General features: G+C 35.2%; 1 protein-coding gene across 3 annotated transcripts in view; it reads left to right on the forward strand.

Annotated features, from left to right (window-relative positions):
• The window catches only part of CDH8 (cadherin 8), a 137,287-nt gene that overhangs the window by 102,379 nt on the left and 8,129 nt on the right, over nt 1–26,779 (forward strand). For 2 of the 3 annotated variants that reach the window (XM_075715672.1, XM_075715673.1), the window contains exons 9-10: nt 1,750–1,871; nt 8,497–8,614. In XM_075715672.1, coding sequence (XP_075571787.1) covers nt 1,750–1,871; nt 8,497–8,614 — 240 coding nt within the window. The remainder of the gene's footprint in view (nt 1–1,749; nt 1,872–8,496; nt 8,615–26,779) is intronic. The other variant, XM_075715674.1, reaches the window with a different exon arrangement.

Raw genomic sequence — 26,779 nt, forward strand, 5'->3', positions numbered from 1 at the left:
TTGGTGGGGATTTCTTTTTCTTCTGTAACATGTTTCTTTCTGAACTAAAACTTTTGACTTCTTCAAATGAGAAGCATTTGAAGTCTGATGTCTTGTAATCTTCCATATCCTATACAGGTGGAATTTTACTATTTCACGCTATCCACTAAACGTAAAGCCTTTGTTTACAGTACTAGTACATTTGGCGATAGACTGGTTTTGTCTCTTCTGAAATAGTTATTTTTATGCTATTTCAAAGTAATGTTAGTAGAGCAATTGCATTTACACATTTAGATTTATAGGTGGAGCCTCAAAAATTATGGCTGTCTTTAGCCTATAAGAAAAAAAAAAGGATGCAAGAGGTAGGGTTTAATTAGATCACAACACAATTAACTTTGATGGAAACCACAAAAAGTACAGTGTGTATAGTGACTCTTCCCTTAATCTTCTCCACCACTTGCAGGGCTGCCACCAGTTGCTACCTGCCCGCTGGTGGAGCCTGACATACTTCTACTTTGCAGACATTTGTTATGCGAGGTACATTGAATGCCAGGCAATAGGAACTTCTGCCCTGCCTTCCCCTAAAGCCGGTTCTGTATTGCCAGAGAACAGAACCCACATGGGCTCATGAGAGCTTTGGACAGCTGCTAAGCTGTCACAACAACTGTAAGTCGATACCCAGACTTCTGGTAGCAGCTTTCTTGCCTGCAGTAATACTTTAGGCAAAAGCACATAGTTTAATTACAAGTCAGACCCAGAGTTTAATTCACACAGTGTGCAGTTCTTCAAATTGTTGATGATATAAACAAGATAAAATACTATGGTTGTAAAATAATACTCACTAAGAGATGGATTTTGAAACTAGAATTGAGTTAGTTGTAGAGGTATGCATGTGCTATAGAACAGTGTTTGAAACTCTTCAGAGCAGCTGGTCACCTCAGTTTAAACTGAATTCATGTTTTTGCTTTTTGGGAAGAATAGAATATTTATAAGTAGTCTCTTAAAATAAATTAGCTATACTGAATTGAAGGACAGGCACTAGAAACTGACTGTGAAATCTATTCAAAGTAGAATGCGAACTGCTGGTTTAGCTTTTCTTTCCTTACAGCTTAACAAGGTTATTCTACTCTTTACAGTGTTAAACACTTTTATGCAAAACAGCTTTTTATGATAAATAATGAAGCTTTGTTTCAGTGAAGAAAGAAGTTCACAGGTTGCATTTTTGGTCAGTGGCAGATGAATCAAAGTGCTTTAATGGTCCAAAGTACTATCTAGTTTTGCCTATGTCAATCTACCATCTATCTTTCTCACAATGTGGGTCTCCACATTAATCGTATTTGTAATGAAGAAATAATAGATGTGCAGTCAGAACAACTAATAGAGTAAAATGCTCTGTGCTCTGCTAAAGATAAACAAAGAAATAAATCTATGTTGTTTACAGCCTTCCCTTTTCCATGTATAATGGACTTTATCAATAAAACAATACAAACTTCATCAAAGAAAAATCTTACCAATTTAGTCCAAGAAAGGTCTTCATTGAGCTAATCTCCAACAAATGCTGTTTGCAATAGGGATCTATTTATTCTTTTCAACCGTAAAATACTGGCCATCCTTCTTTATCTCATGCTCCAACTCTACGATCCATTACAGATAAGACAACCCAATTAAGCAAGGACAGAAGACAGGAAGAGTATGGTTACTATGTAAGCATTTATGTATCAGTCCCAAAGTAAATATGCTTACCTTTTATGCTTTGATTTCTTTTCTTAGGGAACCACAGTCAAGTGTCCCGGGTGCCTGTTGCTATCAAAGTTCTTGACGTAAATGACAACGCTCCTGAGTTTGCCTCAGAGCATGAAGCCTTTTTATGTGAGAATGGGAAGCCTGGACAAGTAAGCGTCTCCATGTTTTTATGTTGTGTGTGTGAGAACAGGGTGCAGTTTCTCCTGTCATCTTATCTTTATTCCCAAGATATGTGCCTATGTGTTCATGCTAACAACTCTTAACATTCATTTAAGATAAACCTGTGATCACATTCTGTGGTATATTTCTCTATATATGGACATACGTATTATTTAAAGTACAGGTTTTAAATTAAAGGTAGGTATCTTGGGACAATATCCAGAAAAAATGCTGAGTGTCATTAAGCTCCTGCTTTTTCCACTGTGTTTGATGGAGCTCATCACTCCATAGGTTCATGTGTGTTAATAGGTAAAAGCACAATCCAACCTGAATTCCAGTTCAGTTATTGAAATATAGCAGCTGCTGGTCCCAGGTACAATTTAGAAGAAACACTTAAAACAATAAAACGATTTCCCCTTGCCCATATCTCAGTTATAATCTGTATCTATTTAGTTTTTACTCACTTTTCTATGACAATTGGGAAAAAACAAGAAAGTAAACCAGAACTTGATGGAAAGTCAAGTAAATTGTAACTGCATGTAAAATACCTAAAGAGGGATGGGGTGCTGGAGAAGTGGAGTTCAAGTTTTCATTATACTCCACAAAAAATAAAAGACTTAACAGACTTATTTACTTCTTGATTTAATGAAATAAAAGGATTGGCAAAGGAATTTACACAACACTCTACAAGGTGAAATAAACATAGCAAGATATCAGAAGGAAGATTTAACCTGTATAGCCTTTTTCAAAGAAAATTAAACAGATTTCTTAAAAGGCATCCATTTTTAGAAAGTAATGCAGTGTAAATGGGATTTAACTTTTGTCCAGCTTGAGAAACACTGTATGTTACAGCAATTCACTGTTTTTAAACTAATTTATTTCTAGATTGTGACATTTTATTTAAATAAACAGCAGCTGACAGCATGACACTAGTCTTGTTAATTCAACTATTCCTGTGTCTCATGTGGGTGTTAGGCATTAAATTCACTGTTCTCCAAAGAAGGTTACCTGACAATAGAGTTCGAAATTATTTTCTTTCAGCGGTATTAAATGATAACCTGTATCGTGCTATATGACAACCTACCTCTGCCAAGACTGGGTTGTTACAGAAGATGATTTGACTTCTAGCACCCCTTTTTGTTTATTAAAAAGGTGTCAAAAATGTGTCATTTAAGAAATGAGAATTCTTTCTAACCACTGAAAAGCAGATTATTGAGATGTGCCCTTATGGGCAGACAGTTATGTTACTGTTGGCATTTAAGTTCTTCTAGCTCAGAGTGGATTTCTGTTTAGCTCAGGGTGGATTTCAGATGCTGAGTAGTTACATTTTCTAGGATATATTAAATTCTAATGAGTATACCTTTATCCAGGGCTCAGCAAGCTTCCCAGAAATCAGAAAGCTGTGTTGCACAGTGTTTTCTGAATATATTTATCTAGGCATTCCTATCAAATTTCAGGTGGCTTAAGAGATGGTGAAAAATGTTCGCATTTCTTTTTGGAATAAAACAATAAATGAGATGATTAAGAGTCAGCTGGTAGAAGAGGCTTTTGTTTAAGCACTTATAGAAAACTTTCATTAAACCATGATATTCTTCATCTTACCATCACCTTTTACACTCTTGATCTGATGGCAGATGTCACTCTTGAGCATGAATCCTTGTGTGAACTTTACAGATGGTTATTAAATATTTGGCTGCCAGCAAGGATGAGGGAGGTGGCACTGATCCTGCAATTTTTTCTGTGTTTTAAACAAATTACATTATTGGAACAGTAACCAGTCCAGAACAATCACCAAGGTTAGCTTCTAAATTTAAGTCATCATTCAAAAATTATCTGCTCCTTTAAAGATTTTAGTATCCACACTACCTGATTGGTTTTTCTTATGCTTATTATTCTATATTCAAATTTTGGAAGACACCAGATTAATCAGTCAAGATGTAGAATTCAAAAAATTAAATATGTCTCAGCTATCAAATAGCTAATATGAGGAGGACACTACTCTTTTACATAGTAGCAAAAGCCTAATTTGGAAAGTTATCCCAAGTTTAAACTTGAATGTTACGTGTTCAGGAAAGGCACAATTGTGTTATGGTATTGCAATCTATTTACATTTGCAGTTCAACTTAAATCTAAGTTTAAATCAAATCTGAATTACCATAAGGGAGATTACATTTGAACCTTTCGTGAAACCTTATTTGCAACCCCTAAATATATTGAACCATCTATTCCAGTTCAGTTTCTAAGTGTTCTATTTTGGGTTCTGATATAATTGCAAGTGGCAAGTGCAGCTGCTGGTGATGTGACAGAATGTATTAAAAACTGTTGATGTATGACATTGCCAGATGCATTTTCTTTGCTTTAACCCACCTCTAATAGTAGAGGTACTACAGCTAGTAGGAGAGGAAAGCGAGAGGAGGAGGAAATGTATTTGTCCATGAACATATTTATGTGCTCCTTGCACATTTTTACACATAACAGAAAGTTGCCAGAAATGGTTTTTTGTCAGTGTTAGGGGAAAAAAGAAAGATTGAATGTACTGTTACAGTACCTCTAAGCTAACCATAAACCAGCTCATGCCTTTCCCTATTATTCCTTTTTTTGCATAATTCCACTTAATAAAGCCAGAACATTCATGGTTTTGCTGGCTACAGCTGTACAGTTGATTGTTCTCCAGCCCTGCCAAACTATTTTCCTGTACTCCTAGAACAGAACATCTGTATTGTTGAATAAGAAAAGTGCCTCACTCACTGTTCCCTAGTCCATACCCAGACTTTTCCAGTGAAGTGCTGTTTGCTCAAAACAAAGCTACAAAATTTTCAAACGCTGAAGTAGTGCAGACAATGACATATCAGTGCTCAAGCCACTGATCATCAAGCAATATAAAACTGAGTACAATGTTCCTCCAGTCTCTCGCAATTTGTCTCGTTTTATTCAGTCCTCCTAATAGAATTGGCTTTTTCTAATGGAAGAAATCTTCAGATAGATCTTTGTCTCTCTGAAGAGTCAAAGCTCATTCAAATGGCAAAATGCAGGTTCTAGCAGTAAAGGGCTGGCTCTAGCTGAAAAGGCAAAGTTAAAATTGTACTGTGATGGGTCTACTGCTTATATTACGAGTCTGCAAAGTAATTCAGAAATAACTGTGAGCACCAATGTAACTGCAAAAGTTTTTTCAGAGTTGGAAGAACAGTTTTGGTAACAGTTTACTAATGGTAAGGAACCATTCTGAGTTAGGTTAACAAGTTGCATTGCAGGGAAGGACTTCTAAGCAGTATCTTATATTAAAATCACACATAGATAGTTAGGATACATTGACAAGAAATTTGCTTTGCTGTTTATCCTTCTACATCATTCATTATGGTTATCCTGGTAATCTTTTATAAATATTGTTTCAGGCATATGTGGCTTTGTAGAAATGCAATACAAACCTGCAGACTAGAACGCCGAGTTGTCCTAGGGGATCGTTTAACTATTCGTTTCAGTCCTGAGCTGGCTGTTAAGAAAAATGTGCTGATTTACTGTGTTTCTACTACATGTATGTACAGAATCAAATATATGGATGAATTTTTACTACATCATCAACGCTGAAATTTTACATGGAAGAATTTCAGAAATGTCAAGACTGAACATCCAAAGGGTTATTAACTGTCACTGTCGTGCTTATGGATGCATAGTGAAAAAATCAGTTCTTGTTTTCTTTATTATTAGTATTGACCAATTTTGTTACATGGAACACCTTTGTTATGCATATTATTACTAGGAAAGAGAAAACATCTGTAGTGACAGGTAAGGCAGGTCGGTCCTGAAAGATTCTCTACCATGTTATGAACCACAAATTAGGAGTTGGAGAATTACTTCAGTAGTGTTCCATTACATGATCACACAACACTAAGCAATAAAGTATGCTCATCATCATATTAATGAAAATGTGGTAGTAAGAATTACTGGACTTTTCTTACCCCTATGGAGTAAAAGATACAGCAGCTTTGTATCATCATATATATGTTCTTTTTTTTTTTTTTTTTTTTTTTTTTAGGAGCTTATTTTAATGCAAACGCACAAAGAAATAAGGTTGCTATGGGAACACTAACTCTTAATTCCTTGATGTGTGCATGTAACACAACAAATGTAGTATTCCACTAAGCCTGTCTTTTGCATAAAATTTTCAGTGCATTTTCAGAGAAAGAATGATTTGGTAAACAGTGAAGGGAATGGATGGGAAGAACTAAAATATAAGAAAGAATTCTATAGGGCATTAAGAGGTATCTATAGTTCAGGCGGGGGGGAAGGACAAAGAATATGCCCAGTTTCTATTTCTTGAGAATTTCCAATCATGATTTTTTTCTAAGCTTATGTCATAAAATTTCTTTGAGCTGAAAACCCATATTACTAATGCTGTTGGCTACTGGCTTTCAGGTATATTAATTGAAAACCTGGAGACAGTGAAGTGAATTTTTACAGTCAACTCTTACATAATGCTGGGAAGAATTAACAGTCATGTAGCCAGTAGAGATAAAATTGCATAACTATCTGATAAACTGCACCTATTATGTGCAGTTGACCTTCCAGACTTCACTGTGCCATTATCCTTTTTCCCTATTGCTTTCCCATTCTAGCAGTGTTTGAAAAATGGAGCAATCATAAAATATATCTGTCTAAAGATACTTGTTCGGGATTCCATTCTAAATTGCAGTTACCTCTGCTACAGAATTACTAGTACCTACTCCAGCCCTGGGCCCGACGCACATGGATAGTTTAGTACCTTACACCTCTGCAAAGAGAAAGATGAGAATGTTCCACATCTGTAAATGGGTCCATCTCTGCAGTGGGACAGACAATAACTGCTTATATATTTTTCAGCTGGTTATATTTTTTCACACTGCATAGCTCTCTAGGATCCATTATGCAGCTGTTAAATTGGAGACCTACTTCTTTAAGCAAAAGCTATGTTAGGCCTTTTTTTGTCCATCTCTTCTAATACTTATGTTTGAAATCATATCAAGGTTTCCACCTTGGCAGATGCAGTTATCCAAAAAAAAAAAAAAAAAAAAGAATCAATTTATGTGGTATTTAACCTAAAAGAATATGATTAGGCAAGGAATTAATTGTCTCAAATTCCTTCCTAGGTTGTTTTACAAATTATGTATGCCTATGTTAATACCTGCTCAAACATCTTTTTACATACGTAATTTCAAATATTTATGTTTTGGTGTTGCTCCTTGTGGTTACCTAGTAAGATTTTATTCTTTCTTTGACTCTTGAAGAACATAGAAGAAAGAATGGGATAATGACTATTATTATATATGTAACGTATACAGATTGATAGTCCTTTCTCTTGCGGTAAAACCACTATAAAATAGTAATTATTAGCATTTTGTTAGTGAAGCTTTGTAAATATAAAGTATAAGTCTCTGAATTTGGACAGCATTAGACCCTGTTTCCATTGAAATTTGTAATGATTCCTAATTTGAATTTAATTGTCCAAGAAATTATTGGTCAGTTGCTTTAGGCATTACAAAAATAACTACATAAGACAAAAATGTCATTGAATTCAATGGACATGGGAAATGTCAATAATTCTCATTAAATTTCTTATAAACTTCATCTAGCATGAGCTAACTACCACTGAAATTCAACTCTGAGTGAGGGATCTGGATCCATAGTTGTCTTCGTTTCTACTTCTCTTGAAAATACTTGGAATCAAAAGTAATCGCACCAAATATTTAAAAAAAACATTCAAACCACCTTATTATTTTAAAATAATTTTTTCTCCTTTCATATTCCTATGCAGCTCTGTATGATTTGAAGATGATCAACTGCAGTATCTTTCTGAGTAATGTTGGAGGTAAAAGAGCTGCAGATACTGTAGTTGGTCATCTAAATCATATGAGGTGCTTCATACAAAGTTATTCAATTATTCAAAGTTATTCAGACTATCCAAACACTCTTCCCTCTTCTAACCTTAGAATCCTGTGTTATTCTGGGAATCATTTGTTAATAATGATATTTTAAAACAAACCTATGCTCCTAGTACAGGAATAACTGAAGTTTTATTAAAATTAAGGAAAAAATCCAAATATGGACTTAGATGTTTTATTTTTTTTCAGATTAGATTATTTATTGTATAAAACTTCATACCAAAAGTTAATTTTTAAAAAAATGTTTATTCAGTGAAGTAAAAAATGGTGGTGGGGGAAAGGAGAAAGGATTAAAGATAGATTATACATTTTGGTCCAGTGACAAGCCTGGCTATATGAATGAAAGACCACCATAGGCATCATGCATGTTTCTGAAACACAGTTTTCCTTCATCTTTATTGCTGAATAATAATTTATTACTTGCCTAAATCAGCAACAGTTTTTATTGGCCTTTCTTATGTACCTGTCTCTCTTTATTCTCTGCCTCCTTGTTCTGGAAACAGTTTAAATGGGCCAGATACAGTCCCTGTTCCCCAGACTTTCAGTCTAAGGTCTGTAAAAGCCTTGCAAGATTATAAACTAGCATTTTTAATCTGGCATGTAGACAGATGACAATGTGTTTGATAGAACGGAATCGTTTTTTCAATACTGTATGATTATCAGGAGTGTGCATACTTAATGGGAGTGTTTTCTGTTGTAGGTGATTCAGATTGTCAGTGCTGTTGACAAAGATGATCCTAAAAACGGGCATTATTTCCTCTACAGTCTTCTTCCTGAAATGGTCAACAATCCAAATTTCACCATCAAGAAAAATGAAGGTAAATATAAAACGTATATGATGTGTATCTGAACAACTTAGTTTTGAATTGTTTTGTTGACTTCCAGTTACTTTACCAGTTTGTCCCTTGGGCAATTACAATGTGGATAATCTGTTTAATGATACCTTCATTATATCTCTAAAGCTATTTCCAATATCTTTACAGTAGATAAGAAGAAAGTAAAATGAATACTGAATTTAGATCCAGAAGACAGCTCACTGGTTTAAATAAAATTAAAGGATGGATTTACTGCCTGTTTTATTTCTATTAATTTGAAATTCCAGAGGTATGCTGTAAGTTGAAAATCTGAAACTATGTTGATAAATAAATGTTGATCCTACCTTGACTGGATATATATGGGAGCATAAAATTAAGTATTTACTAAATCCCTCAAAGGAAACACCTTTTAAGCCTGTTTGCTGTGTGTATAAAAGTTCCAAAGTATTTCAGTTAAGCACTTTTACTAGAAAGAGAAATCTGCTAGGTCAGCAAAGCCCAGAAGGGCACTTTGTATCATGAAGCTTTAGAGAACTTCTGGAAGGGCATAATGTCATTTGGTAGTACTATAGAAGTGGAATTTCATGCGTGATGGAAAAAAAGACCCATTTAATATTGTTGAGCAATAAATTTACACTGATCCTTTTCTTTGGCACACAGATATATTTGAAGGTCATGTGAGAAAGAGCTAGGAATGATCACAAGAATGCTATAAATAGTGCTTTATGTATTTGTACTTACTTGAATATTCAGCAAAGTTTTTCCATCTTGGCTTCTTTTTGTTTTATAAAACAGTACCCTGTCAGGAATTTTAGTCAAATTCAGTCTCTTATTTCTCTTATTTGAAATGATAATGAAGGAAATCCCAATTTAGTCCATTACGAATAGGAAGATGTATGTGAGGTGTACGTGCATGAGTGTAAAAGTAATATATGAAATGTCAAATAAAGAAAATGCTGTTTTCATTTTTTATTCTAGCTGTTCCAACCAAGAATGATGGCACCATTTTGTTAAATGATACTATAAAAACCTAAATTCTTAAATCTGCTTAAATATATCCTGATTTTTTCTTTTCATTACGTATGTTTTTCTCCTACAATATTCATGAAGTGTGTCTCTACTTATATTTGTACTTTCATGTAGGAAATAAGTCTCTGTATATTTTCTGCACTTACAGGAGAAGATAAAACAAATCTCTTCAAAATACATTTCATAATCATCAGTAGTGTAACACAAATTGAATTCAGCATCCTACATGTGAGGTGGTTTGCGCATCATGACAAAGTAAAAAAGGTCTTAGCATTTCTCTTCATGTTTGAATACTTAGCTCACATCACTAATTAGCCTTGTCCTTCCAATCTGTTACCCATTTAAGACCCACTCTTACTCCTAGTCACAGACAATGGCAAAATGACTCCTGATCTGAGTGGGAGTGGGGAACCTTTCTATATAACATACTTCCAAAAAATAAGTCCAATTTTGTTTCAATGTTCCCACTCAGTTTTGCAGTTTTTAATGCATTTGAATCAGTTAAATGTGTAAATCCTCTTAAAACAACCAACTGAAATCTCTTGAAATTAAAAATCCACTTGAAGAGACTTTTCTGATTTAATATTTCAGTATGCAAGAATAAAATTCCAACTATGCATACCATCCTTTTCTTTCAAGATTGCTCAGTGACAGATGCAGTCCATGGTTGATGCTAATATTCCTGTCAAAGCCAAAATCAGGGTCTAATTTGATTGAGGTGAGGTTTCATGTTATTTAAACATCATAAATCTTTAGTAAGTCTTTATTTAGTTATGCCACTTAAACAATGAGCTTGACTATGATTTTGTCTTGCATATTTCTTCTAGATAGGCATGAGTGATGATTCTTGTTGAAGAAACTCCAGTATTCCTAAAAACACTGAACTCACAAGTCAAATTTCTCCTTAGTTGTACTAATGGGTGTCTGGGCTGTCCAAAAGCCAGTTTGGTGTGGTTTGTGAGAAGCGATGTAAGAAAATGCCTATAACAAACCCTACTCTCATTTCTGGAGAATTGTGTTTCCAAGGATCAGATCAGTGCACCACCCACTTAGGCTTGGAATGGAAAAACATTTTCTCATACTGATGGGCAAAATCCTTGACATCTTCCTGACTGTGACCTCAGCTTCAACTTCTTTCCATATTCTTGGCCCTGCTAAATTCTTCGAGGCGAATGAGACTGCCTCGATGGCTCCTGAAGAAATGCTATCCTTTTATGGACATTATAAATGGATTGCATTTTCTCAGGAAACCTAATATAGAAATCTTTTATTTGCTAGAACTAGTAAATTTTTTTCTTTTTAAAAATTATTTTCCATATCTTGTCTTTCTCCAAAATTCTCTGAAGTGCAGACATAAACAAAAGTACCCCTCCTGAAGAGCGTTTGTAAAAATATATTACCCTCTGGGATTCTTATTTTGTGCTTTAGGTAACATTGTGGCATTTGGCAATTACTTCCCTACTTCACGAAGTAATGACATTATCTGATCTGGTGGTACTAGTATGCAAACAATGCAGTTTGGCATCTGCCATGGGAAGAAAGCTGTGATGTTCTGTTTCTGTCCCTCATACTAAAGAATATATGATGCATGTATTTTGGAATTTTCGCTTGCTATATGGAACATAAGCAAAATCATTAATTAATTCAGTTTGTTGCCTACAGGCTAATTCTATTGTTTAAACTTTCCTGATTGCCCTAAGGCAAGTTCACATGATACTTCAGTAATTAACTGTGCTGCCCAAGTATACTACAAATATTATGATTGGCTACATTGTTATTGCCAAATATGTTTAACTGAGTGACACAATGGTGTATCTTCATCAGAAACCACAAAACAACCCACTTCTCCTAAGACTGTATTAGGTATTATAGAAATTATCCTGTGATCATAGCCGAATCTGTTCCTTGAAATGATATACCGGAATCCTTTATTTGTTTGGTCTGTTAAATTTGCAAATCTACAATCTGTAGACAAGATGCCCAAAACTGTAGAGGCTGTAGTGCCTTTCTGATGTGAGTAATGTAAAAATGTAAATTTATATGTCTTCATACATCTCACTAAATGTCTTCAGATCATGTCTTAGAAATCTTTATTTTTCATATCTCCTGATCTGTTCTTTCTGTTCTTTTCTGAGCTCAAATGTCTGTTACTGAGTAGTTTTTCTTAGGCTTTGTGCCTTGGCTAAATGGGCAGCTCCTGATAATCTGAAGTAAAGCAATCCTATTCTCTCAAACTGTAGCGCAAGGAACACCAATCATTTAGATTGCCAGATGCATAAATCTTTATCCCTTCACAAAAGAAATATTAAAATTATGTAATAAAAATATAAGAAGTTAATGCAACATGAAAATCATGTAGTGTTTTCTGTGTTAGTCCTGGTGACTAAACCTGTGTCTCCGTGATGTAACAGATCTTTGACTGCCTAAACTCAGAGACTGTCTGGTCGATGACTTTTCACATGTCTTTGTGCTGAGTTTCTGCATAGGAGCAGAAATGCGAAAAATTATAATAAATGTTTTGTGTAGCGTTTCTGACAAACTTCAAACCAGAAAAACCCTCAAACTTCAGATGAAAATATCTGATGTTTAGGCAGGTGTTGATACACTCTAGCAATGTGTTGTAGATTCCTTAGCTGAATAGAATCAGCCCTTCCAAAAAGCTGTAGGATCACAGTAAATGACAAAAAAAATGACAGGAATTTAGACAACTGATAAGGATTTTGTACTGTCATGGCATCAGTAAACTGAAACGAGACCTCTGGAAATTGAATTAGCATTTGTTGACAGTCTTTTTTCAGGTGAGTGGTCTTCACATAGCGTTACCTAAAACCTAATGCCAGTACATGGATCGTCTCCTGCATCCCAAACAATACGCTCACAGCAATACCTGATTTCAGCATTGAATTCCTAATGTTCTTATGGTTTCCTTAGGTTGTTCAAGTGAGAACACGAGTTTTGTGATAAAAGTGTTTTCACAGATGTAAACATTTTGATAGGCTGCCGATGCAATTTTTACTTTCAAAAACTAGCAAATACATTTTTGCCGTAGAGACTTAAATTTTTACCCAAAAGATGTTTCCATTGCTCTTCCATTTTTTTTTAAGCCAGATTCTGTTTCCTAATGGAATAAACCCGAATCAAATGTTCTGCAGTGCCTTTGGATGCAGTAACTCTTCTGAGAGAAGAAGTGGTGCATCTCTTCTGTATAAATGTGATATTGCATACCTCTTACTAGGGCTTATATAGTAGAACCATCACAGGGTTGCCTGGAACGTGGGCACGTCTTGTCTTTGGGTTAAGAGAACCATCTTAATGGCATGCGTACGTATTCCTGCAGAAGTCCACTAGCCTTACAAGTAATCAGCCTCCCCTCTCCCCCAAATATTCAGTGTCCATGTGGTGATTTAGGCTCTGAATTTGGGTCAAACTGACTTTAGTGAGTGCATAGTAAAGAGGGTTTTTTCTTTTTGAATTGAAGCATTAGATGTACTTCAGTGATGAACTGTTCTGTTGGTTCTCTATAATGAACTTAATATTTATTCTCAGCCATGCTTAGTCTCTTATACCTATGATACCTATAATAGCTCTGAGAATGTTCATGTTTTAATGTCCATTTCTTTTCTGCTTTACATCTAGCAAGTTTAATCTGTCACTTATGTCCTCATTGTGCTGCCTTGAAAGTATAGGCAATGTGTCATGTATCTAAAAGGAAATAGCCTGGTATAATCACTTCAATCACTAACTGGCTTGCATGCCTTTGTATACTATTGCACATCTTATTTTAAAATATTTGCTATGTCTCATCACCTCTTTACCATTAACAAACAAGTATTTCTAACCTATTTAGAAATAGCTGGAGAGGACAATTACATACATTGTCTCTTTTAGATATCCCAAATAATAAAAACAAATGATCAGTGCTACTTCATTTTTGAAAGGACTTCTGTGTCACTGTGTTTTTAATGTAATAAAACCTAGATTTTTTCCACATCTTTTTCCTGAAAATATTTTTAGCAGCATCTGTCAAATGCATACCTGGAGGGCGAGTCTTTTGTTCCCACAAGAGTAACTCTCGTGTGTTAAAATGAATTTCTTTCCCAGAATCAGTTTCTTTTGGCATTTCTCGGTAAGTCTCTCTGCCATTGTCTCAGCTGCCAGCTAAAGCTCTTCTGTGTTTTTGACTGACTTTTCTTTCCAAATGTATACCTCAGAGAGCTAAGAGGTGGCACTGCTATTTCATTGCCCTCCTTCCAGTTTGCCCAATTTCAAAGTTAACCCACTGACCTCAGGTACAAATTGCCTTAGCAAGGACATCATTAAACCCATCATTTCTTGATGGATGTACAACGAACCTCTACAATAACAGCACCCATATGGTCCCTTGGATATGAGCGGTAAATCCTCATACATTTTTGCAGTTTCATGCAATTTTTCAAGAGCCTTGGGAAGTGTGGCCCAGCTGCCATCTATGCCAGAGGGTGTTTCACAATGGCAATTCTTGAGAGAAAGAACGTGCTTATATACTTCTAATGTGTTTAATTACTATCCTCATTTCTTTTATGTATCAATAATTAGACTTTCAAAGTATAATTCTAGAACATACCAAATCACATCCTTGTTAGTGGTTTTCTTGAAAAGTAAAATGATGTGATCAGAGATGTGTTTTGCATCCTGTAAGTACATATTTTTCTACCATGTCTGTCAATATTAGTGGTGTGGAATAACATCTAGAAGACTGCATCTAAAATTGTAAAAGAATATGCTGCATAATCTAGGAAACAGCACTGATCAGCATCTCTCTTAATAGACATACTTTTGTCACCCGAAATCGAAGGGAATACTTGCATAGCAAGGTGCATTCAGCGTGAAAGTAGTAAAGTTAAAAATAAATTATTCCAGTATATTAAAAAACAACAAACACAAACTAACCTATAATCTGGCACTTCTGTGCTAGAATCTGCCATCCACAGGCACATGTCATGTTTCTCCAGGAGTGTTCATAGTGTGAAAAAGTGTATTATAAATACTATACTATCAATCTTTTTCTCAGCATGGCATTAAAACTGGAGCTGTTTAAATAGCAAAGTTCAACATTTTTATAAACTAGGCATACCAGAACAACCTCAGATTATTGATTTTTTTGTAGATGATACAGTTAATAATGAAATTCTTAATATAAGCTTATTGAAATATTTCCTTTTTAGTGTGGTTGAAAGATTTTGTTCAATAAGTTCTTTTTTGCTTATGTTATTAATTGTAAGTTATAGAAGTTAAAACAAGAAAGCATAAAGAAGATGTTGATATTTTGCTGAGTAGAAAGGTCTAAGTTTTATCAAAACAAATCATGTGATAGTTAAGGTAGCTAAGCATTTTAGTTCTGTGTATTTAAACTATTCTGACATGAAATAATATTTCAGAAAACTTTTAATTATATTTTGGATGCATACTTACCTTTCTCAGTAAAAAACAAAATGTGATTTACAGGCCTGAACTACCACGTTCTACTTACGATCTACAAGTTCTACTACACTGATGGATCCAAGTCCCTTTCTAAGAATATCACAAGTGTGTCTTGGTCGGTGTGCTGGAAAGCATGTAAGAATTATGATCCGGCTGTGTGGTGATAAGAGAACACCATGCTGCCTTACCTCCTTCATTACTGGAGCAGGCAGGCAGAGATATCATGGCCTGAAAAAGGAAAGGATAGATTCTAGCTTCCACTCGCTTAATATGCAAAAAATGGTATTCAGCCAGCGCAAATACTTTTCCTGGAGCCAAGTGATTGTGCATTAGGTGGTAAGTGTCAAGTCCCTGAAATAATTTGTTTTTATAACAGAGGAAATGCAGTTCCTTATTTATTATACTTGGGTTCCTTCATCCTTAGTCCTTAGACCATTGACCTGATTGAAACTACTTTGGATCAGAAACTATGTTAGATCATTCTTTGTAGGAAAAGTAATCAATTTTCTTATTTACATATCTGACAGAATTCTAAGATGTAATGTCATCCTGTGAAGTAATAGACTGTGTCTAAAGACTCAAAAAGATGAGCCCTTTCTGCTAGTGATAAAGTGATAAGCAACGTGAGGTGGAAATTGTTACTATAGATCCTTAGACTATTCTCAAATTCTAGAGGACTGGTAGAATTTCAAGTTAATGATAATATTACCAAGGGACCCCAATACATTCCAGTAATGCTCAGATGTTCTGTCTTGCCAGGCACCAAATGCATTTCCATTTCCATTGTATGATTTCACTTTGCAGTTGAAGTAATATATTCAACTCCTTTCTACTATACCATTTTGTGGTCCTAGCAAGGTTACACTTTTCCATGGTGCAGTAGTGTTAGTCCCATCTAGTCTGAGAATGTCGGTGACAATATTCTCAGTATATATCTTTCACACCTGATAGCTTTCTGCTTCCTTTCCCCCTTCTTTCTTCACTATCATCACTATTGACTATGTTCTGTTATTCCCTGATGTTCTGTTTTTCCTTGATGTTGAATGTCAATTAAGTGCAATTTGAAACAACTTCCCTGGCATAGAAGGATATGATGTTATTTTCTGAAGTGAAGATTACATTAACGTAGATGGGAAACCAGCATTTTTCCACTCCAATCCTTTGTGTGCCACTTCCTTCACTGACACCTGCTTCTGCTGTCTTTCCCATCTTTCTTCTTGCATGCAGATCACTGCTCTTTCTGGACTCCCTTCTAATTAGAACCACAGAACAGGTGAAGACTAAGTGCACTTCCTCTGCAAACATAGTTTTTAGCCCTATCTGGATGATTTACACCTTCTTACAATGGTTATGTGCTTTTCACCACTTCGATAGGCTAAAGAGATGAATCCTTCTTGGTGCACATCGCTGCTGTAGCTGAAACAGAATGTCAGAAAGATAGAATCAACTCTTCAAAGGCTAACTCAGCTACCAAGCTCTTCCACACTTTGACCAGTCTGTCTATTCTGTCCATCTGAAACCTTATTCACTCCTCTCCTGTATTCAGGATGCAGGGCTCCAGACAGATTCCCTCTCTCCTCCGCCCTAAGCCAGATGTGATCCATCAAGTCTTCATTCGACTGGACAGGCCAACCTGATGAATGAACCAGCAAGGAGGGGGCCATCTGGTAAGCCGATTGTCCTCTTTTAGGCATCTTTAGGCTCTTCTTCAGCTCTGCTGTGTTCCCCAGCACGTCTGTACTTTTCATAGTTTTGTAGCTGGCAAAATGTTTCTCTGGGAGTGCTTCTGTTCCAAATGCTGTTTAACCTTTCAGTCCTGTTTTAGTTTAGCTCTGTGATGACAACTTCTTTCCAAGCCGCACAAATACAAACTTTCAGACAACTACAGAAGAGTTGTATATGCACACTGGAAAATAAGACTGATTTCCACAGCATCGCATCCTTGCAGAGAGTGCCTTTTTTTATCATATGAATCAATCAAATTACACAGCTATTTCAGCACATTTACGTAAACATGACCCAGCCCAAAACATAAAATGTGAGTGATAAAATACAGGATAATACTGTATGTATACAGCATTCCATTATGCATACATGACCAAAGAGACTTTTACTTCACTCATTCTTAATTTATTATTTGTGCTGCTAGCAACATAATGTTGCCAAAGCGTCAATTATGTTTCATTTTATAAATCAAACTAATTAAGAACCAGATGCAATCTGAGTGAAAAAGATCTGAGGTCAGTGTTGTGCACCATATGTACGACAGTGCTTACTCATGATGAGGAGATGGATTGGACAGCTGTGAATTTTCCTGCTGTAGGAGTTTCATCATGCTCAGATAGTGTAACATACTTACCTCTCTTTTTCCATTTTATTTCTTTAATTTCATAATAAAACTAAAGACAAGTGAGCAACACTGCCATGACTTTAAAAGACTAAGTAAGCAATAAAAGGTTATGAAAACAAAACAGGAGAGGAAAAGAATTCAGTCAGAACATTCGGTCAGAAAATAAATCTACTTTGGTAATAACATGGAACATGGATGAAAGAAGTAACAGAGATAAGAACAAATTGAATCTCGAGTGTGACGATTTCAGACACATAACAGGGAAAATAAACATTGAATCAGGGTCTCTAAATTGAACTGCTTAGCAGACAGAAAGGCGTTGTTCTTAATGGTTACAAAACTTCTCAACTACATGCTGTCAGGACAACAGTAAGATCCACAGTACCATCTCTCTGGAATTTGTCTTCTAATGAAACATTGCTCCAATAGCCCTTTAGTTTTCAAAGGTTCCCAAGTGCTTTAAAAACTCCTTGAAAGCTAACAGCACCCATGATAATTATATTCTAGGACTTTAAAAGTATTTCATAGAAGTATTTATAACTAAGTGAATATAGAATATTTGGAGATAAGTGTCCACATTTTTAATCAACTATCTTCTGAAAATATGTTAAGATATTTCTGCCTAAGTATCACTTCTGGTTTCATGTATGGATCTAATTCCTCCAGGTTTTCTGCGAGAAACAATTCCTGTAGTGGAAGTGTTCATGGACAATGCACTGACTCTGTTTGTTTTCTTGTAAATGGGTTTAATTCACTGAGTAGGAGGAAAGACGTCCTAGAGCTGAAGGTTCTGGTAGGGCCTCTACCCCTTCACCACCTCAATATATTACCTGATGGAGACATATTACATCTTAAGAAATCCCCCTCTGTTTTCACCTCATTGTTAGGTTTTGTTTTGGTTTGAATATTTGGATTTTCTTGCCAAGTACCTAATCAGTAATTATGGCACAAGATTGTTTTTCTTCCTTTTTTTGCACACTGTAAATTTATTGGTTGCTTTCATTCTGGAACGTTTCTTTGTTTTATTGTGTTCTAAATACAGGCTGTTGAGGGGGAATAACAATTAATTTATTAGTTGCTTTAATTGTACTTTTCTTTTGTCAATTAATGAGAAACTAGATAGGAGTCCCATTTTAAAGTTTCAGTTGTCGTAAAGATTAAAACAGCCCCAACATTATTCTACTAGAGGAATAATATATACAGGCTAAAAATGAAAACAATATAAGCAGGAATCATCACATATTAGCTGTCAAATTTTCCTTTGATTAGTAAAAATCTCCTTTTGTCATTAGATATAAAGTATACAGACTATTTGCACATGGTTCTTCCATTAAAATAGAAGGTATTAATTTTTCACCCTTAGCCTCAAGGCTTGTCTGATAAACTATTGCACAACTAACATCATAATGTGAATTAAAAAGACAAAGACCATGTTCCAATTTGCATCTTGTTTTGAACCAATTACACAAGTGGTGTACAGGAATTAAGTACTTATTATTGGAATCACGGTCATTCTTCCTACGAGGTGACCATTACATTGATTATTATGTGAAATCTATGTCTATACATTCTCCTGAACCTGTCTGATGTGCTCACATTTATTCCATACCCTTTCATTTCCTCCTTACTCCTTTTAAGGACATGACTGTTTGAGAATGGGCTGTATTTCTCTGGCAAGAGCAAATATAGCAGTGACAAACTGAAGGCAATCTGAAATTTTTAATCATTTGGACCAGAGCTTCTCACATAAAGCTTTAAAGAATAAGGGAGACAGAGCTTTTATTCTGTTGGTTGGGGGGGGTGGGGGGGTTGTACCACTCATGATATTTTCCCATCAACAACTGATTTTGTAATTTGTATGGGTGGCCTTGTTGTAAAATGAGTCACTTTGTTGGTCTTCATTTAATTCTATCTAATTAGGATGTATTCTATTTGGTAAGCATCCAGTAATTAGTGATATATTTATGTAATTATTAGTATTTAATATTTAGATAATAAATATGAGTAGAAGGCAATCCATTCAGAGGCCAGAAAAGAGGTAGAGTACATGATTTTACTGAATGCAAAGATCTTACATACTAAGCCAAATGCAGAAAATAAATGAAATACATAAATTGACCTGTCTAGTCTGGGGAGAGAGTTTGCATATCCTAAAATGATAGGACGTGCACAACTCAGTAATCAGTGCTGATTATAGAGGGAGTGAAGATGGGCCCCCGTTTGAAGTGAGATAATAAGCCAGCTTGTTAGGGAGAGATAAATAGAAGAACTTCAAGAAAAGGACCAGATGTCTGCTTGATGGTGTTGAAGAGGCAGAGCTAGTGGGGTCCTTCGAAGGTAACATGGACAGATGCGTAGCCAGATTACTGTGAATCAGCAAAGCAATGGTAGCTGTCTGCCCGTATTAAAATAGTAAAGTCAGAGCACCCCAGCTTGGCCTAAACTAATTGTGGGCTCAAGTAAGTAAACTTCACTTCTGCTATAGGATAAGGGCTAGGTACATTCTTGAGCAGTGATTGTAACACTACAGTAATTTTTTTTCATACATCCGATTCTATAGTAAAAGGTAAGTCAGGAAGAAAGTCTTATCTGTGGAGTTTTGAATGGAGTTAAGTATTGCAGTCATAAACTTTAAAAGAACCATCAATAGTAATCACTGAACGTTGATGAAAAGTACTCTGCTGTATTCTATAGAATGTTGGACTGTCTTGAACATGAACACTGCCTTTTTTTTTCTTTTCATTAATTTTTTAGAATGTGATAAATGACATAACAGTTTCACACTGCTTTCATAAAAACACAAAGAACTTTTTGGTTTTGTTTGTGTTTTGTTAGCAAACTTTCATTCAGTCTAACCTAACATTAAAGCTAAAATCTAGGTTATAGGAAATAATAAGAAATAAGATTAAAATGTTTCATGTAGCCTTTTTGAACTTGTCACTCCCTAACCTTGCTTAACTCTGTCATGTCACTTTCTACAACATTTTCATCCATTATGTATGACCCTTCTGGAAATTATACAGTGTTCACCCCAATAAAGATTAAGACCTTGTGATCTAAGAGCACTCTACAGTAGTGACGTTTTTTTGGCTAAGGAACTGTTCTGGAGTTCAGAATAGTTCTGTATAGCTTGGTTACAGGTTTCCTGTACGATTTTGGACGTTTAATCATTTAATCACTGTGCCTGTCATTGTGCCATGCGTACACTGCAGACATTCTTTTAAAACATTCATCTGATACTCACATATGACATTAATGGCACCTATTAGCAGCTCCCTATGGATTGGTAAAGACTGAGGTTTTCAAGAGTGCATTACAGAATCTCTCTGGATTCGTCTGAAACTCCCAGTTAGAAAATATGTAGAAGTTATTCTGCAGCTCAGGGAAGAAAATAGTGGAGCCCAAACTAATGACAGCTGTAGCTAAAGCATTGTATCTTAGATACAAGCTGGAATACTAAATACAGAGGAAGGTAGTTTAGACTCGATTCTACACCACACATCATCTTCTATATCATCTTTCTCTATCCCACAACATTAAAATTCTGTCTTTGTACTACTATTTTCTATTTTTAAATGAGAAAAAAAAAATTTTTATAACAAATCAACTTTTATTTTGTGTGTGTCTTCTGCTAACATGCAAGACAAAAAGATGTATTTGCTAAAAACTTTATAGAGTTCTAATGCAGTCTGTCTAGTGGAACCACTTGGTTCAAAACTTTGTATAAAGAACTTAGCTTTTACTAGACTGAAATTGTTTTTCTTAATCTTTTTTCTTTTCCTTTTCCCAGTAAGGAAACATGTACCTGTTGTTTTTTCTGCTCTCTTTTTTGACTATCTTAAGTTTTTCATGATCATGGAAGGTTTTTTGGCATATTAAGATGTATTCTCCTTTGCCAGGAGAATTGCCTAGTCTCTTGTAATACTTTCACTTGATCCTGCTTCATATTTTTATTGCAGCTTCTACCTATACACTTCATTTGTACTTTGTCAGACTCTTCATCATGAATTAGAAGGCAACAGGGAACAATTTCACTGTGATACACAAGTTGTTCTCTTAGCATAAAGATGCATTTTGTATTTGTACCTTATAACTTCTCTGCTTGATACAAAGAGAATGAATAAGTAAGATGTCTTCTGTTTTGTCGCACACATATTTCAATTGTGACTTACAAATGTTTTACTGTTTGCAGAATCTCCGTCCTTGGAGATATTCAAAAGCTGCCTGGACATGGTCCTGGGCTCTAGGTAGCTGTGCTTGAGCAGGGGGGTAGACCAGATGACCTCCAGAGGTCCCTTCCAACCTCAACCATTCTGTGACTCTGTGAAAACTCTAGAACATCTTATGAACTGATGCTATAGTTTGCAGATACTTACCAATATAAGCATTGACTTTGTAATAACTTTGCAGTGGTGAGGCAGAATTCAAATGTTGACATCTCTCCCTGGCTCCTTCTTCTTTCCAAGTTATGTGTTGTGTCACACAACGTATGTAGCAAAGTTAGGGTCTTGCAGTATGTCCCAGTCTTGAAATTCAAATGCATATGCACGTGTGCTCCTGTAGACCTGCTTTGATTCTCAGTAATCTGACTCTGTATGCTAGCTTGGAACTTCTGGCTATGCCAGGTGTTCTCTATGTAATGTTTACATGATGTGCAGAAATGTTCCCAAGAGTATCTGGAACGTTTCATTTGAAAACTTTATACAATCTATTCCACTCTATAGACAGCTAGGGGTTTTGGGGTTTTTTTTTCACTTACTGAAATTCCTTCTCTGGATGAATTTTGCTGTTCCCTGCATTTCAAATGACCATTAGTCTTCACCATAGGAGACATGTCCTCATTGAGAGGTGTGCATATAATAAGACATTATGTGTATACTTTGGGTGTAAGACAGAGGTATAAATTACTGCCATTAATGGCCTGATGATAACAAATTGTTATTGTTATATGTAATCTGCATATGAGGATGTCTTCAAAAAGTCATTATCATGCTGCCTGTGTGCCCAGGGGCAATCTTATACCGTAGCATTTCAGTCTTTCAATTACAAAAAGCTAATATAACTTTTGATGACATTTACAAAAATGTATAATGGCACTCCTTTCAGTTCTCTCACAGAAATTATTCTCAGTGAAGTTAGAGGGAGTTCTATGTATGTAAAAACTGCAGGATCTGGCACTTTTTAAAATCAAAGCCACATTTTTTTCTTAAGTGGCACCAGCTCAAGAAAATGTTAAGTCAAAAATTTTTTTAATTTATTTTCTGACTTAAAATGTCTCAGCCAATGTAAGTCGTATTTAACTTTCAGTGCTCTTTGGCAGAGAGTACACATTCTAAATTTCTTTTCATGGTAAGTTGTTATGTCAGAGTTATAAACCCCTGAAAATTGGCATTTTGTAATGGAAGTGCTGACAAGACCTTTATTACACGGCATTCCAATAAATGCTGGTTGGTTTTTTTGTAGTCTGGTGGTTGCTTTCTGCCACTGTATTTCAAAGTGAAAATTATAAGAAAAGTAATAGCATAATAGAAATACACCGGTATGGGTTGAATTTGGCTCTCTAACTGTTGTAACAAAACAGTTGATATGTACGATTCCAGATTCAGCTTTAAAGGACTGTTATATGATCTACTGGTAAATTGTCTTAAATTCTTACTGTGTGCATATATATGTTCCATACAGTATTGGAATAGAAAAGGTAATTATCATGGCATGGAGAAGTGGATGTTAAGCTGCTTAGTGTGAAACTCACTTAACTGCCAAGAACACATCACATTTAAAAACCAAAATGTTCCTGTTTAAGTTTTATTTTTCTTACTATGGTATTCATAGTTTACATTCTAGGAAGAAAGATTCACTTCAAACATCTGTGATTGTCTTCATAGTCGTGAAGACTCTGAACTTTTCCAGACCCTAGAAGTGAGTCACTGACGTAAGAATTGAAGGATGTGTGTGAAGGGAGGAAGGTGAAGATCATAGGATGGATTCTTGGAACCCTTCCATCACCTACCAAAGTACTACAAATTTCATTGAATCTGCTTGAGATTTAGCTTTACACATAAGAGAACTCCAAATCAACGTAATATGTAAAACTGTAAATCTCAGTGACCTAAGTGCTTAGATACCTATCTTTCATTAGTTTCACCTCCTAGACTGCACTTGTAAATACACATTCATAGAAAGAATAAGAATCCATTATCCCTAAAGAGAAATACAGATGGCAAAGCCATGGGATATTTTGGCTTTTTTATTTATCTTAGCAGCATTTTCTTGGAATCTGGTAACAGAGTAATGGAAAGTTCTTGATTCACATACAAAATATAGCCATTATTTTATCAAAGCATTATAAAACACAGTATTACTTTCTGAAACTTTTTGGTTAAAATAATAAGATAATAGAATTAACTAGAATATGTAGATTTCAAAAATGATCCATCAGTCTATGCAAATCACTGTGTTAATAATGTATTTTTAATGCTAGGCACATTTGACAGCCATTTCATGTCTCCTTCTAAACTAGAGCTTGGCAATCTGCATTAATTCTTACACTTTACAGATGTAACATTCGATGCACATGCCATGTAGTGATGTGATCCGAATAAAGTAAAGCATGTCAAAGCAATGTGATTATTAGTAAACAAGTTTGTGGCTGGCTTGTTGAATACAGAAAATTAAAATGAGAAGGAAAAGCCAGTGCTGGTTTAGCATATCTTACATCTTCACTGGCCTGAATTTGCTTCAGATTATGGGAGTGTCAATCATAACTGGCACCAGGGGATTTAGAAGAGATAAACGGGCATAACAGCAGAGTGGGTGAGATTCAAATCAGGTATGTTGCGTACAGTTCAGACAACTGTGGTAACTGTGTAGCTTAAACAGACCCAGAGTCCAAAGTTTCCTGCTTTCACTTGCCATAAGTATCTGTAAATTAAAAAGAGAGAGAGGTACTATGTCCTAATTATTTCTCTACCCTGTTAACAATAAAACTAGTATGGTTTCAGACTCAGTGCGTGCCTCTATGTCATTATTCCTTCAGCAGGGATTTTCCATCCATCCTTCAATGGGTTAAAAAATCAAGGTACAAAATGTAAGACTTGCTGCTAGACTGCAAGTGACCATATAGATATGTTTGGTTATAGCTCTGCTGGACTAAAGGTCAAAGGAAAGTTTTAGAATACATAAGAGACAATTATCTAAAGTTCAGACTTTTCCAAAGGAATAGAAATAGAAATTATACAGACTATTATCTAAAGTTCACGTTTTTCAAAGGAAAAAGGTAGGAGGAAATGCTTATTCCATCATTTTGCTGTTAATTTGTCTGTTTTTTTTCATTCTGTCAAGAATTTATTTACTACAAGTTCTGCATCACAGTAGTATTAACATGATTATTCCCCTTTCCAACAAATTTTACCGTATGAGAATGATGTATTCTTATACATGATTAAATATTACTTTGCTCATGATTCAAAATTCCCAGCAGTACTTTTTATTTCTGCAAAGGAATACATGACCTGGAAATGTGTTTAGGTTTTTTTATTCATTAGTTGATTCAGCAGTTCAATTCTGGCATAAGCTATTATTATTTAGCGAATTGGTAAAGAAAAAAAAAATCAAAGATACAAAATATGTGACATTTTCCAATTCTTCTCCACATCAGTATATTTTCTTCCATGAAATACTTCTTTTCCTGTGTTCTTACTGGTGTTTTAAAGGATTCCAGACAGTTCAGGTCTCTGGAAAAATAAAAATTGATTCAGGTGTTTGCTAATGTGCCATAGGAACGTTTTGTGAATTACCATTATATCCGTCAATATGGCATGTGACTTACTATGGTGCAGGAGAGACAGTCTGATCAGTCAGCTGAATTTTTATAGCACAAAAACTTTTTTCTTTTGGACCTGATGTCTGCTATCAAATTTGATAGCAGTCATCAATCTGCTTTTTGAAGACATCACAAATTTTTGACATTCATGAAAAGCAGGTCAGTTTGAAATACCTGTGAATGCTTCAGTGCCCATATGGTTTGGCTATCATAAATCAGACAAAATATACTATAAAAATGGCCTCTTTTTATTTTCAGATTATTTTATAAGCCTTCTACTCGAATAGAACATTTATGCCTTTACCATACAGATTAGGCAAAGGGTCATCTTTCTTGTAAACTGCTGTTCAACAGGATTTTGCTTGAGACAGTCATCAAGGAAGATCTAGTACATGTGTAAAATATTACACATGACACAGTTGTGTGTATATATATTAACATATATACATATATGAGTTCTCATAAAAATGTATTTGGCGTGCAGAAATACATCCATGTTGAAAATACTAAGTTTAGTCATGAAACAAAATTATTATACAAATACTAATGAACAAATAGATTGTTTTTTCGTCTACTAACGACTGGTAAATTTATAACGTGCAAACTCAAAATTGTTCCCTTTTAATCAGGTATTCCTTTAAAAAGTGTTACAGCCTAAGGCAGAAACAAAAAAAACCCTGTCTTACGTAAACACGGGTGTATCTCTCAAAGCATTTTAATGGCATCCTTTTGGAAGCAAGAAACTGATGCTTTTAACTTGTACTTAAGCGTAGTCTGAAACTTACACATCAGTTTTCCAGCTCAAGGCCTGTCTATGAACAGTGTTCTTTTACAAGGTGAACATCGATGCCGGTGTGCTTTGAGTTGCTGCTTCTGGTTTTTATGCTAGATCAGAAAGCAGCTCACGAATACTCTTTCCCAATGCTTTTGTAATTACGAAAATAAAAAAAAATTTCAAAACAGTTGAGTTGACAGAGACATGTGTGACTATGAATAGTGAATTGTTGGGGCTACATTCATTGGTCTTGTTTCTGCAGTATGACACTACCAATCTAAATATGTGTTATTTGTAAATCCTTTCATAGAAAGGTATGTACTACTAAGAAAATGTGCAAAAGAATAATGATTAAGGTATGGCTTATAGTTCATGGAGTGTATATAGAGACTTTTTGAGAGACTTTGTGTCTTTGGGCAACTTTATTACTTTCCAGTCTCTAAAATGGGGTTTGGAATCTTCCCTATATTCCACTATTTCTTTGTTGTTAGGTTTGAATTTTGAAGAAAACCAAAAATACCAGTATTACTACAGTCTGTGTTTAACACTGTAAAGTCTCCACTACTGAATAGTAAGTATTACAGGAGGCACGTACACGAATAGTTATGCAAAGAGCTGAAATGCTATCTTAGCATTCTCTTGAATGTTGTCTTCTAGTGCATTTGCAGATGACTGCTGAATATTACATAGCTAACCTTTCTTATACTGTCATACGTTTTGGTTTTTCTGCCT

This window comes from Pelecanus crispus, chromosome 8 (genome assembly GCF_030463565.1).
Source record: "Pelecanus crispus isolate bPelCri1 chromosome 8, bPelCri1.pri, whole genome shotgun sequence".
Taxonomy (NCBI): Eukaryota; Metazoa; Chordata; class Aves; order Pelecaniformes; family Pelecanidae; genus Pelecanus; species Pelecanus crispus.